Source organism: Mobula birostris, chromosome 17, assembly GCF_030028105.1.
Source record: "Mobula birostris isolate sMobBir1 chromosome 17, sMobBir1.hap1, whole genome shotgun sequence".
Classification (NCBI taxonomy): Eukaryota; Metazoa; Chordata; class Chondrichthyes; order Myliobatiformes; family Myliobatidae; genus Mobula; species Mobula birostris.
In genome coordinates, this window is record NC_092386.1 from 53,709,025 (window position 1) to 53,723,992 (window position 14,968).

The 14,968-nt window shown below is 42.6% G+C and overlaps 1 protein-coding gene across 1 annotated transcript in view; it reads right to left on the minus strand.

Moving 5' to 3' along the window:
• Positions 1-1,305: 1,305 nt before the first annotated feature.
• LOC140211419 (coiled-coil domain-containing protein 192-like) overlaps positions 1,306-14,968 on the minus strand; it is a 77,225-nt gene continuing 63,562 nt past the window's right edge. The window contains exon 7 of the mRNA XM_072281103.1: positions 1,306-1,914. Coding sequence (XP_072137204.1) covers positions 1,877-1,914 — 38 coding nt within the window. The 3' untranslated portion in view covers positions 1,306-1,876. The remainder of the gene's footprint in view (positions 1,915-14,968) is intronic.

Below are 14,968 nucleotides of genomic sequence, written 5' to 3' on the forward strand. Positions count from 1 at the left end.
ACAACGGCAATCTTTGGCTTGGTCTGTAACATACAGAAATGTCTGGAGCTTGAAGTGTAAGATGCACTGCAACAGAAAGTTGCAGCAACAGGTTGGAGATCCATCAAAGCATTCAGACACCAGAATCTGGGGCTCCAAGGATGGAGGTTGACTGGTGCAGAGTTACTGTACTGAGATGGAGAATTCCCTAGTAGATAGCCGATGGCTTCCTGCTGCTTTAGGATCATGTGCTCCTGTGGACTCACGACATCCTTTAAGCAAGCATGCTCTGCCTAGTCAATCATCCTATCAGGGAATGTAGAGGAGGTTTCACCCAAAAGCAAAGCAGCAGAGATGATTTAGCAGTAAACAATATTTTACTAATAAGCTGCAAAGTAACAAACCATAAGGACCAACAAAGCAAGAAAGAACAAATAGTTAACACATCAAGGTAACTGCAGGCAACTGGTTGAGGCTGGCCTGTTTGTATAAGTGAACAAAGATTGTGAATGAGAGTTGGGTTTAAATGAGCTGCAGGTGATGGTTTGAGAACAGTGGCAGATGATTCTTGCTAGCTGGGTGGAGACTGGGAGGTGCCTGCCAGTGCAGGGTGATCACATTAAGGTTTTACAATTTGATTCAGGAACTGAATGGTTAAAGGGAAGTAGCTATCCTTGATCCTGATATGTGGGTCTTCAGGCTACTGTATCTCCTGCCCAATGGGATCTGCAAAAAGATGGCATGACCATGATGGTGGGGATATTTGATGGTAAATTATGCTTCCTGTAGATTCTACTAATGGTGGGAGGGATGTGCCTGTGATGTATTGGGTAGAGTCCATACTCTCTGCAGCTTCTTACATTCCTGCACATTTGAAACCATGACGCAACTAGTCAGGATACTTTCAATAGTACGTTTGTAGAAGTCTGTTAGGGTGTTTGATGACAGGCTGAACTGCCTTAACATTTCTGTATTGAATATCAATTAATTTTAATGAGATCCATGATGACCCCATCTTAATGTTATATCTTTTAAATTCAGTCTGAAAATTCTCAAAAACCAAAAAAAATAGAATAAGATGTTAATATCCTTAGTGCCAATGGGTTGTGACCACTTGCTGTAGACTGTCTTGATGTTGGGAGCGGCACAGGGTTGACACGCAGGGGCTTTCAAGTGGACACCCTCTTTCCTCAGTATTTTATCATGCGCCAGCTTAAAGCTGAATGAGCCAAATTCAATCTTATTTTATACTTTATACTTTATTGTCACCAAACAATTGATACTAGGACGTACAATCATCACAGCAATATTTGATTCTGTGCTTCCTGCTCCCTGGATTACAAATATTAAATATTAAAAATAGTAAAAATTAGTAAATATTAAAATTTAGATTATAGATCATAAATAGAAAATAGAAAAATGGAAAGTAAGATAGTGCAAAAAAAACAGAGAGGCCAGTCCGGATATTTGGTGGGTACGGCCCAGATGTGGGTCAGGATCCGTTCAGCAGTCTTATCACAGTTGGAAAGAAGCTGTTCCCAAATCTGGCCGTATGAGTCTTCAAGCTCCTAAGCCTTCTCCTGGAGGGAAGAGGGATGAAAAGTGTGTTGGCTGGGTGGGTCGTGTCCTTGATTATCTTGGCAGCCCTGCTCCGACAGCGTGCGGTGTAAAGTGAGTCCAAGGACGGAAGATTGGTTTGTATGATGTGCTGGGTTTGTGGCAAAAGGGATCAGGGGGTATGGGGGGAAGGTTGGTACAGGGCTCTGAGTTGGATGATCAGCCATGATCATACTGAATGGCAGCACAGGCTCAAAGGGCCGAATGGCCTACTCTTGCACCTATTTTCTATGTTTCTATGTTTCTATGTGTTCACGATCTTCTGCAGCTTCTTTCAGTCTTAGACAGGACAACTTCCATAACAGGTTGTGATGCACCCTAGAAAATAAATTGTTGCAAAGCCGAATTAAAGTACTACTTTATAGTTCATCAAATGCTAACAAATTGAATCAAAAATATTGGTAAATACTGGGTAAAGCCTGTTGCAGTTTGTCAAAACTGTTAGGAATAGGAAAATGCATTAGGCTAAACACACCTGAATCTTTCCATAGAGTTTCTATGTTTTTCAGAAAATACAGCATCTTGTAAACATATGGTGATGTACAGAATAGTGGTTTTTACCAATAATATATTCAAACAAGATTCACTCCTGCAAAATGCTATAACTAAATGGAAAGTCAGTGTCACAAAATTGGATTACACTCATTTTAGCACAGTGGAACATAACTATATATTGTGAAAATGTCTTAAGGGGAAAAGTTGGAAATTTTTCAGGATCCAGTTTGAAACATTGTTATGATATTTGTCCCCCCAAAACAAGAACTAAAATAGCAGTGTGCAATTTCCAAAGGATGTCAGCTTCCATGGACATTTTGCATTCAGGGACAGCCATCAGCCCTGGAATGTATTTTCACACCAGCATCACATTACATTGAGTGGATGTGAACTTCCCTCCATTGAGGACATTTACAGCAGTAGGTGCGTAAAGAAGACCTGGAAGATCATCGGGGACACCTGACACCCCAACCTAAACTGTTTCAGCTGCCTCCAGCTGGCAAATGCTACCGCAGTATCACAGCCAGGACCAACAGGCTACAGGACAGCTTTTTTCTACAAGCCATTAGACTTATGAATTCACATGTCTGTACATTGCAACGGAGTCATAACTCAAAGATTTTTACTCCCTCATGTTGCTGGGATGGATGTAAGATTTAAATAAATTCATTAAATTCAATTCAATACTTTTGCTGTCAGAAGAGAGGCCAAGATTACAGGGAGATAGAGACGTGGACATCCTTGCTAAAGAAATACATGAGAGACACTGGGAGAACCAGAACAGCTGTTTGACCCATTTTCAGAAGACCCTAGCATGAGGTGTGAAATCCCTTTTGTGGAGCAGTGCAGTGGGAAATTTCATAATCTCACAAGATATGTCAACAGTTTCCACCTGTAGAGTGGGGAACCTCAAAGGACATTTATTTTAAAATTCAGTGTTCCAAATTCAAAGCAACTTTATTATCAAAACATGTATATATCTCCATATCCTACCCTGAGATTCATTTACTTGCAGGCATTCACAGTATGACAAAGAAATACAATAGAATCAATGAAAAACTACATAGGGAGTCTGAAAAGCAAACAATATGCAAAAGTAGACAAGCTGTGCAAATACAAATTATAAAGAAATAAATGCTGAGAACATCAGTTGAAGAATCAATAGACAATAGACAATAGGTGCAGGAGTAGGCCAGTTGGCCCTTCGAGCCAGCACCGCCATTCACTGTGATCATGGCTGATCATCCACAGTCAGTATCCAGTTCCTGCCTTCTCCCCATAACCTTTGATTCCACTATCGTTAAGAGCTCTATCCATCCCTTTTTTGAAAGCATCCAGAGACTTGGCCTCCACAGCCTTCTGGGGCAGAGCAATCCATATATCCACACTCTCTGGGTGAAAAAGTTTTTCCTCAACTCCGTTCTAAATGGCCTACCCCTAATTCTTAAACTGTGGCTTCTGGTTCTGGACTCACTCATCAGCAGGAACATGCTTCCTGCCTCCAGCATGTCCAATCCCTTAATAATCTTATATGTTTCAATAAGATCCCCTCTCAGCCTTCTAAATTCCAGAGTATACAAGCCCAGTCACTCCAATCTTTTGACATATGACAGTCCCGCCATCCGGGGAATTAACCTTGTGAACCTATGCTGCACTCCCTCAATAGCAAGAATGTCCTCAGTCCACAGGTTGTGTTCAGTGATTGCTCCATTGTTAAGGTGAAGTTATCCCCGTTGGTTCAGGAGCCTGATGGTTGAAGGATGATAACTGTTCCTGAACCTCCTTCCCAATGGTAGCAGTGAAAAGGAAGCAAGGTCTGGATGGTGGGTGTCCTGCATGATGGACTCTGCTTTCTTGTGGCAATGCTCCTTTCAGATGTATTCAATGGCGAGGAGGGCTTTCCCTATAGTGGACTGGGCTGTACACATCACTTTTTGTAGGCTTTTCCATTCTTGGGAATTGGTGGTTCCATACCAGGCTGTGACGCAACCAGTCACAATATTCTCTACTGTACATCTATAGAAGCTTGACGAAGTTTTAGATGACATGCTGAATCTGTGCAAACTTGTGAGAAAGTAAGGCTCAGTATTGCCTCTAAGTGCTGCTCTCAGGTCAGATCTGATGTGATAGCACCAAGGAATTTAAAGTTACTGACCCTTTTATACAGCTATCCAAATTCTTTAAGGGAGAACTTGCCCATCAAGGACTATGGTGATGTTGTTACAAGCCACTTAAGTAATTGGAGTACGGATTCATTCCTGTCGTATATTCAGTATAGGTAGAGCTACACACAGCAACATTTGAGGGGTATTATGGATCAGCCAAGGTCTACGATGTTCATATTAAAGATTGCAGTATGGAGAGGGTCATTTAGATTGCAAAGGCAAAATTTTATTTTGGAGCATCATTTCAAAAGCTGTCAGTTAGGGAGTTTCTTACATCTTATCAAACCAGTAACTGACTCTCCCATTCTATTTGATGTTGAGGCTTTGGCTGAACATAGACATCTTCTTCGTAGCTCCCCCTTAATAATGCTTCTCTTGTCCCTGCTGCTGACTAGGATCCGCCTCAGTCTCCTTCCGGTTACAACTCAATTGGATTCACAATGTTCCATGAACTGCAGTAGAAGGCAATTATATTTTGGTGTAAACACAAGAGATCTTGCAGATGCTGGAAAAATGTATTTTCTCGTCTCCCTTTCCCTCTTCTATTCCCTAGTCTAGCCTCTTAGCTCTTCTCCTCACCTGCCTAATACCTCCCCCTGGTGCCCCTCCTTTTTTCCTTTCTCACATGGTGACTCTCCTGTCCTATCAGATTTCTTCTACTCCAACCCTTTTGACTTTTCCACCTATTACCACTCTCACCCACTTGGCTTCACCTATCACTTTGTAGTTTGTCCTCCTTCCCCTTTCCCCAGCTTTTACTATGACTTTCCAGTCCTGATGAAGGGTCTCAGCCTGAAACGTTGACTGTTTATTCATTTCCATAAATGCTGCCTGATCTTCTGAGTTCCTCCAGCATTTTGTGTAGATTTGGCTCCCCCACAAGAATGCAGACAACCAAATCTTATCTCCAGGACACCACTTGATGTATTCCACAATTATCCTGGTACTTGCTTGACTCTCATTGGATCTGTCCTCAGAGCCCATGGTTGAGAGCACACTGAAGTGAGTAGGTTAGGAAACAAATTGTATTCCCAGGCCCCCAAGACCCATCCACTAAACAGCACCAGAAAATGAAGATCATCAACTGTGTAGTCTCCCTCAAAATGAAGGAATCTTGTGTGATACCCAGCAATATGGAAATTTATCAGTAAATTCTGTTTAGGATCCATACTAAACTTCACAATGGGGAAATGAAACTTTACTGTACACCATTGACCAATAATTCAATCAGACCAGTTGTATAAATGCAAAGTAAGTCAGACGTTGGGTACACTGTGGTAAAAACTCACTTCCGTTCCTTCCAAATGGATTTCCACCATCTGCAAGACGTACACCAGGAGTGGGATGGAACACCTTCCACTTACCTTGATGAGTACAACACACAAAGTGAACACCACCTAAGGTAAAACAACCAATTGATTGATACTCTGTCCATGAATTCAGATAATAATTCCCAGCAACATGGGTAAACATAATGTATATTCAACAAAGTATAGTCACTATGTTCTGAAGGGCAATGAAGGATAGGCAATAAATGCTGGGCTGGTCAGCAATGACGAGATCCTAATAGATAAATAAATGAATAGATAAACACAAAAACATTCTGCAGATGTGGGAAATCTAAAGCATCGCACACAAAATGCTGGAGAAACCCAGCAGGTCAGACAGCATCAACGGAAATAAACAACAGTCGACATTTTGGGCTGAGACCCTTCTTCAGGACTGGAAAAGAGGGGTAAGACATGAGCATTAACAGGGTGGGGAGAGGGGAAGGAGGATAGCTGGAAGGAGATAATTGAAGCCAGGTGGGTGGGAAACTTAAAGGGCCAGAGATGAAGGAATCTGAGAAGAGATGAGTGGATCATTGGAGAAAGGGAAAGAGGAGAGGCGCCAGAAGGAGGTAATAAGCAAGTGAGAAGAGGTAAGAGGCCAGAGTGGGGAATAAAAGAAGAGAGAGGGAAAGGGAAAAATTATTTCACCGGAAGGAGAAATCGATATTCATGTCATCATGTTGGAGGCTACCCAGGTGTTGCTATAAGGTGTTGCTTCTCCACCCTGTGAATGGCCTCATTGTGGCACAAGAGGAGGCCATGAATCAACATGTTGGAATGGGAATGGGAATGGGAATGGGACTGGGAATAGGAATTAAAATGTTGGGCCATCGTGGAGTTCCGCTTTTGGTAGCTGGAGTGGAGGTGCTCAACGAAGCAGTCTCCCAACTTACAACAGGTCACACCAATGTAGAGGAGGCTGCTTCAGGAGCATTGGACACAATAGACAACACCAACAGATCCACAGGTGAAGTATTGCCTCATCTGAAAGGGGCCCTGAATGGAGGTGAGGGAGGAGGTGAATAGGCAGGTTACTTTGGCTGCTTGCAGGGATAAGTGCCGGGAGGGAAGATTGGACAATGGAATCACAGAGGGAGTGATCCCTGTGGAAACTGGAGAGGGGGAAGGGGAGGAAAAAATATCTTTAGTGGTAGGATCCCTTTGGAGATGGCAGAACTTGGGGAGAATGATGTGTTGGATGCAAAGCTCATGGGTGGTAGGTAAGGACAAGAAGAACTCTATCACTATTAAGGCGGCAGGAAGATGGAGTGAGCATGGTTATCCGAAAAATGGTGGAGAAATGGATGACAGCATCAAAGGCGTCATCCTCAGGATGGAGGAGCCTCTGGTCATCCTCAGGTGCTGACACCACCTTCAAGGTGGAGGAGTAACACCTTATATTCCATGTGGTTGCCTCCAACTTGATGGCATGAATGTCAATTTCTCCTTCCAGTAACTCTTCCCCTTCCCTCTTCTTCTATTGCCCACTCTGGCCTCTTAGCTCTTCTCACCAGTCCACCAATTCCCCCGTTAACTCTCCTCCTTCCTTATTTTCCATGGTCCACCTTATTCTCCTATCAGATTCCTTCATTTACCTTTCCCACCCACCTGGCTTCATCTATCACCTTCTGGCTATCCTTCTTATAATCATATAACCATATAACAATTACAGCACGGAAACAGGCCATCTCAGCCCTTCTAGTCCATGCCGAACGCTTACTCTCACCTAGTCCCACCGACCTGCACTCAGCCCATAACCAACAAGGGACCAACTAGAGGGGATGAAATATTGGATCTCCTGTTAGGAAACGAGTTAGGACAAGTAACAGAAGTCTGTGTAGGGGAGCACTTTGGTTCCAGTGATCATAACACCATTAGTTTCAACTTGATCATGGACAAGGATAGATCTGGTCCTAGGGTTGAGGTTCTTAACTGGAAGAAGGCCAAATTTGAAGAAATCAGAGAGGATCTAAAAAGCGTGGATTGGGACAGGTTGTTCTCTGGCAAGGATGTGATTGGTAGGTGGGAAGCCTTCAAAGGAGAAATTTTGAGAGTGCAGAATTTGTATGTTCCTGTCAGGATTAAAGGCAAAGTGAATAGGAATAAGGAACCTTGGTTCTCAAGGGATATTGCAACTCTGATAAAGAAGAAGAGGGAGTCATATGACATGTATAGGAAGCAGGGAGTAAATAAGGTGCTTGAGGAGTATAAGAAGTGCAAGAAAATACTTAAGAAAGAAATCAGGAGGGCTAAAAGAAGACATGAGGTTGCCTTGGCAGTCAAAGTGAAGGATATTCCAAAGAGCTTTTACAGGTATATTAAGAGCAAAAGGATTGTAAGGGATAAAATTGGTCCTCTTGAAGATCAGAGTGGTCGGCTATGTGCGGAACCAAAGGAAATGGGGGAGATCTTAAATAGGTTTTTTGCGTCTGTATTTACTAAGGATACTGGCATGAAGTCTATGGAATTAAGGGAAGCAAGTAGTGAGATCATGGAAACTCTACAGATCGAAAAGGAGGAGGAAAATTAAAGTGGATAAATCCCCAGGACCTGACGGGGTGTTCCCTCGGACCTTGAAGGAGACTAGTGTTGAAATTGCAGGGGCCCTGGCAGAAATATTTAAAATGTCGCTGTCTATAGGTAAGGTGCCGGAGGATTGGAGAGTGGCTCACGTTGTTCTGTTGTTTAAAAAAGGATCGAAAAGTAATACGGGAAATTATAGGCCAGTAAGTTTAACATTGGTAGTCGGTAAGTTATTGGAGGGAGTACTAAGAGACAGAATCTACAAGCATTTGGACAGACAGGGACTTATTAGGGAGAGTCAACATGGCTTTGTACGTGGTAGGTCATGTTTGACCAATCTATTGGAGTTTTTGGAGGAGGTTACCAGGAAAGTGGATGAAGGGAAAGCAGTGGATATTGTCTACATGGACTTCAGTAAGGCCTTTGACAAGGTCCCGCATGGGAGGTTAGTTAGGAAAATTCAGTCGCTAGGTATACATGGAGAGGTGGTAAATTGTATTAGACATTGGCTCAATGGAAGAAGCCAAAGAGTGGTAGTAGAGAATTGCTTCTCCGAGTGGAGGCCTGTGACTAGTGGTGTGCCACAGGGATCAGTGCTGGGTCCATTATTATTTGTCATCTATATCAATGATCTGGATGATAATGTGGTAAATTGGATCAGCAAATTTGCTGATGATACAAAGATTGGAGGTGTAGTAGACAGTGAGGAAAGTTTTCAAAGCCTGCAGAGGGACTTGGACCAGCTGGAAAAATGGGCTGAAAAATGGCAGATGGAGTTTAATACAGACAAGTGTGAGGTATTGCATGTTGGAAGGACAAACCAAGGTAGAACATACAGGGTTAATGGTGAGGCACTGAGGAGTGCAGTGGAACAGAGGGATCTGGGAATACAGATACAAAATTCCCTAAAAGTGGCGTCACAGGTAGATAAGGTCGTAGAGAGAGCTTTTGGTACATTGGCCTTTATTAATCAAAGTATTGAGTATAAGAGCTGGAATGTTATGTTGAGGTTGTATAAGGCGTTGGTGAGGCCGAATCTGGAGTATTGTGTTCAGTTTTGGTCACCAAATTACAGGAAGGATATAAATAAGGTTGAAAGAGTGCAGAGAAGGTTTACAAGGATGTTGCCGGGACTTGAGAAACTCAGTTACAGAGAAAGGTTGAATAGGTTAGGACTTTATTCCCTGGAGCGTAGAAGAATGAGGGGAGATTTGATAGAGGTATATAAAATTATGATGGGTATAGATAGAGTGAATGCAAGCAGGCTTTTTCCACTGAGGCAAGGGGAGAAAAAAACCAGAGGACATGGGTTAAGGGTGAGGGGGGAAAAGTTTAAAGGGGGGGCTTCTTCACACAGAGAGTGGTGGGAGTATGGAATGAGCTGCCAGACGAGGTGGTAAATGGGGGTTCTTTTTTAACATTTAAGAATAAATTGGACAGATACATGGATGGGAGGTGTATGGAGGGATATGGTCCGTGTGCAGGTCAGTGGGACTAGGCAGAAAATGGTTCGGTACAGCCAAGGAGGGCCAAAAGGCCTGTTCCTGTGCTGTAGTTTCTATGGTTCTATGATTCTAACCCTCCATTCCTTTCCTGTCCATATAGCTATCCAATTTAACTTTAAATGACAACATCAAACCTGCCTCAACCACTTCTGCTGGAAGCTCATTCCACACAGCTACCACTCTCTGAGTAAAGTTGTTCCCCCTCATGTTACCAATGAATAAGGAAAACTGTCAACACTTGCACTCTGGAAAGCCAGTAGTACTGGCAAATCTCTATGATAAGCTGCCACCTATTGCTTGTCATAATCAAAATAGATGAATTCCTTTGCAAACGCAATGCCTCGCTGACTTCAATGACACAGTGGTGAGCAGCAGATTGGGGGATAACACAGGGATCTGCTGTGGCAGCTTTCCTGTGGTGAGGGGTTGAAAATAAAAGTGATCTTTTTCACAATGGACAAAAGCAGTCAGGCACTAAATTTGACTGAAGGTCTCAGCGCAGGATGGTGCATGCTCACCAACGGATAACCTGAGCTTGTGAATACAGTGTTCATTAGGCAAGTCAAGGTGAGATGTGATGTCTCCGGAGATCCTCCGGGAGGAGATTCTTCATTGATGGTACATCTTTGCATCCAATGTCCCTGAGCTAGTTTAACTGGCCAGCCATGGCCATAGCAGTGCCTATAGTAACAAAGCCATGTCTGAACGTAACTACTGAGGCTCTACTGAATCAAAGTTAGATTCAGAATCAGGTTTAATATCACTGGCATTAGTTGTGAAATTTATTAACTTTGCAGCAGCAGTACAATGAAATACATGGTAAGTATAGAGAAAACAAATCAGAATTACAGTAAGTATATACAGAATATGATTATTAAATAGTTAAGTTAAAAAAGTAGTGCAAAAAAACAGAAATAAAAAGGTAGCGAGGTTGTGTTCAGGGGTTAAATGTCCATTTAAAAATCGGAGGATAGAGGGGAAGAAGTTGTCCTTGAATCGTTGACTGTGTGCCTTCAGGCTTCTGTACCTCCTTCCCAATGGGAACAATGAGAAGAAGGCATGTCTTGGGTGGTGGGGATCCTTAATGTTGGACACCTGACAGAGGCTACTACTCATCTTGGAGCTGACTAACTTTACAGCTTACTTTGATCTTGTGCAGTAGCACCACCACCCCCCATGCAGTGAACCAGTTGTTCCGCATCTAAACATAAATAAAAGAACTGGTTTTACTTGCAGCACATTCTGTGGGCTTGTGGAAAATACACTTGGTAGAAGGTGTCTGAACAGCTGACTAAATCGTTACTGAAATTGCCCAGTCTAATCCCTCAATGTCACAAGAGGGCCTTTTAAGATCTGAAGACAGCAATTAACTGTAGCAAAGCATTCCTAGTTTGGGTAAGCTTGTTTCATGATGATCAAACGTCGGAACTTTTTGGTCCAAAGATTAGCTTTCTCACATGGACATCAAAACGTTTAAAAATACAGTGAAATGTGTCATTTGTTTCAAGTCAAATAAGTGAATTCCTGGGATGAGAGGTTGTCATATCAAGAGAGACTAAACAGTTTCTTTGGAATTTAGTAGAATGATAAGTGACTTTATTCAAACATATAAATTTCTGTCTGGGCTTAATAAGGGAGATGTGTGGGATATTTTTACCAATGGGGATTCATGAGTAAGGGGCTATTTTTGCACAATAAGGGGCCGATTATTTAAAACTGAAGTGGTCAGAAATTTCTTCTCTCAGCAGGTAGCGAATCTCTGGCGTTCTCTACCCCAAGGGTGGTGGAAGTCAGATCACTGGAAATAGTTAAGGAGGAGACCGATAAATATTTGAAAGATTAGAAACATAGAAACATAAAAAACCTACAGCACAATACAGGCCCTTTGGCCCACAAAGCTGTGCCGAATTAGTCCTTACCCTAGACATTACCTAGGGTTACCCATAGCCCTCTATACTTCTGAGTTCCATGTACTTATCTAGGAGTCTCTTAAAAGACTCTATCATGTCTGCCTCCACCACCGTCACCGGCAGCCCATTCCACGCACTCACCGCTCTCTGTGTAAAAAACTTACCCCTGACATCTCCTCTGTTCCTACTTCCAAGTACCTTGAAACTGTACCCTCTCGTGTTAGCCATTTTAGCCCTGGGAAAAAGCATCTGACTATCCACACGATCAATGCCTCTCATTATCTTGTACATTTCTATCAGGTCACCTCTCAACCTCCGTCGCTCCAAGGAAAAAAGGCCGAGTTTACTCAACCTATTCTCATAAGGCATGCTCCCCAATCCAGGCAACATTCTTGTAAATCTCCTCTGCACTATTTCTATGGCTTCCACATCCTTCCTGTAGTGAGGCGACCAGAACTGAGCACAGTACTCCAAGTGGGGTCTGACCAGGGTCCTATATAGCTGCAACATTACCTCTTGGCTCCTAAATTCAATCCAACGACTGATGAAGGCCAATGCACCATATGCTTTCTTAACCACAGAGTCAACCTGCGCAGCAGCTTTGAGTGTCCTATAGACTCAGACACCAAGATCTCTCTGATCCTCCACACTGCCAAGAGTCTTACCATTAATACTATATTCTGCCATCGTATTTGACCTACCAAAATGAACCACCTCACATTTATCTGGGTTGAACTCCATCTGCAACTTCTTAGCCCAGTTTTGCATCCTATCAATGTCCTGCTGTAACCTCTGACAGCCCTCCACACTATCTACAACACCCCAACCTTTGTGTCATCAGCAAATTTACTAACCCATCCCTCCACATTGTCATCCAGGTCATTTATAAAAATCACAAAGAGTAGGGGTCCCAGAACAGATAACCGAGACACACCACTGGTCACCGACCTCCATGCAGAATATGACCCATCTACAAACACTCTTTGCCTTCTGTGGGCAAGCCAGTTCTGGATCCACAAAGCAATGTCCCCTTGGATCCCATGCCTCCTTAATTTCTCAATAAGCCTTGCGTGGGGTACCTTGTCAAATGCCTTGCTGAAATTCATATACACTACATCTACTGCTCTACCTTCATCAATGTGTTTAGACAGATCTTCAAAAAATTCAATCAGGCTCGTAAGGCACGACCTGCCTTTCACAAAGCCATGCTGACTATTCCTAATCATATTATGCCTCTCCCAATGTTCATAAATCCTGCCTCTCAGAATCTTCTCCATCAACTTACCAACCACTGAAGTAAGACTCACTAGTCTGTAATTTCCTGGGCTATCTCTACACCCTTTCTTGAATAATGGAACTATATCCGCAACCCTCCAATCCTCTGGAGCCTCTCGCGCCCCCATTGATGATGCAAAGTTCATCACCAGAGGCTCAGTAATTTACTCCCTCGCCTCCCACAGTAGCCTGGGGTACATCTCGTCCGGTCCCTGTGACTTATCCAACTTGATACTTTCGAAAAGCTCCAGCACATCCTCTTTCGTAATATCTACATGCTCAAGCTTTTCAGTCTGCTGTAAGTCATCCCTACAATCGCCAAGATCCTTTTCTGTAGTGAATGCTGAAGCAAAGTACTCATTAAGTACCTCTGCTATCTCCTCCGGTTCCATGCACACTTTTCCACTGTCACACTTGATTGGTCCCATTCTCTCACATCTTATCCTTTTGCTCTTCACATACTTGTAGAATGCCTTGGGGTTTTCCTTAATCCTGCTCGCAAGGCCTTCTCATGGCCCCTTCTGGCTCTCCTAATTTCTTTCTTAAGCTCCTTCCTGCTAGCCTTATAATCTTCTAGATCGCTATCATTACCTAGTTTTTTGAACCTTTCGTAAGCTTTTCTTTTCTTCTTGACTAGAATTACAACAGCCTTTGTACACCACGGTTCCTGTACCCTACCATCCTTTCCCTGTCTCTTTGGAACGTACCTATGTAGAATTCCATGCAAATATCCCCTGAACATTTGCAACATTTGTTCCGTACACTTCCCTGAGAACATCTGTTCCCAATTTATGCTTCCAAGTTCCTGCCTGATAGCCTCATATTTCCTCTTACTCCAATTAAATGCTTTCCTAACTTGTCTGTTCCTATCCCTCTCCAATGCTATGGTAAAGGAGGTAGAATTGTGATCACTATCTCCAAAATGCTCTCCCACTGAGAGATCTGACACCTGACCAGGGTCATTTTCCAATATCAGATCAAGTACAGCCTCTCCTCTTGTAGGCTTATCTACATATTGTGTCAAGAAACCTTCCTGAACACACCTAACAAACTCCACCCCATCTAAACCCCTCGACTGATGAATTACGGGTTATAGAAAACTACAACAGGAGATGACTTGAGGACAAGGTAGATCAGCCATGATCATATTGAATGATAGGGAGGCCTGAGGAGACAAGGGGTTTACTCCTGCTCCTATTTTCCTGTCTTCTTGTGTATATGCAAATTAACTTGTCATTCATTAACTTGCTAACATTATGAAAACATCAGATGTACTAACATGATCAGCAAACCGAAAACCCTGGTCCAATTTCACAATCAGTGCAATCTTACCTGAAAATTAACTCTTGCAAGATCTATTCTGCGTGAAGTTGAAACTGAACCATGCAGTGGCTAAAACGCATTATCCAGTTTCCAGGTTCAGACATTTAAACTAATGATAACTATGGCAACTACTTTTTAATTATTAACTTAGGGCTTGCTTGGAAGGTTAGTTTAACAGTACTCCAAAAGCTACGGGCTTGCAAAGCTCATTGACTGCACAAGCTCACTTGCTCATTTTACAGGAGGCCGAATATTCATTAACAGGCATTTGTCACATCATTTATTTTTGCTGTTTGCCACTCCTGTTCAAATTTTGAATGTTTTTAAATAATTGCGACTGCTTTAAAACTGCTGAGATGCAAAATGTTAGGAATTCTAATCCCCATACATTGCAGCATCTCCCTGAGGAAGATCACTTTGTGGGGAACCACAATGCCACGTCTTTAAGAAGGATCTAGAATCTGCAGCGTTTGAAGATTAATACCTAGGACACTGCTTCAAGCAATCCTCAAGAGACGAAATCAAAAGCACAGCAAAGATGTACTTCTTAATTATTTGCTTCTCTTTTTAGGGATATTGGAAATGCACTTAAGGTTATCTGGACTGAAAATCAAGAAACATCTGTCTGGAACAAACATAAAGTGTCTTCAGTTTAACTGAGTTTTGTTTATAAAGGGTTAATGTTGCCCCCTTTACTAGCCAAGTTAATCCAAAGAATTTTTCAGCCATTTCAATGTCACGAGAGATTACAGATACTAGAAACTGGAGCAAAATTGACCTGAAATGGTGACTATCCATTTTCTTCTAAAGACACTGCCTGACTCACTGAGTTCCTCCTGCAGCTT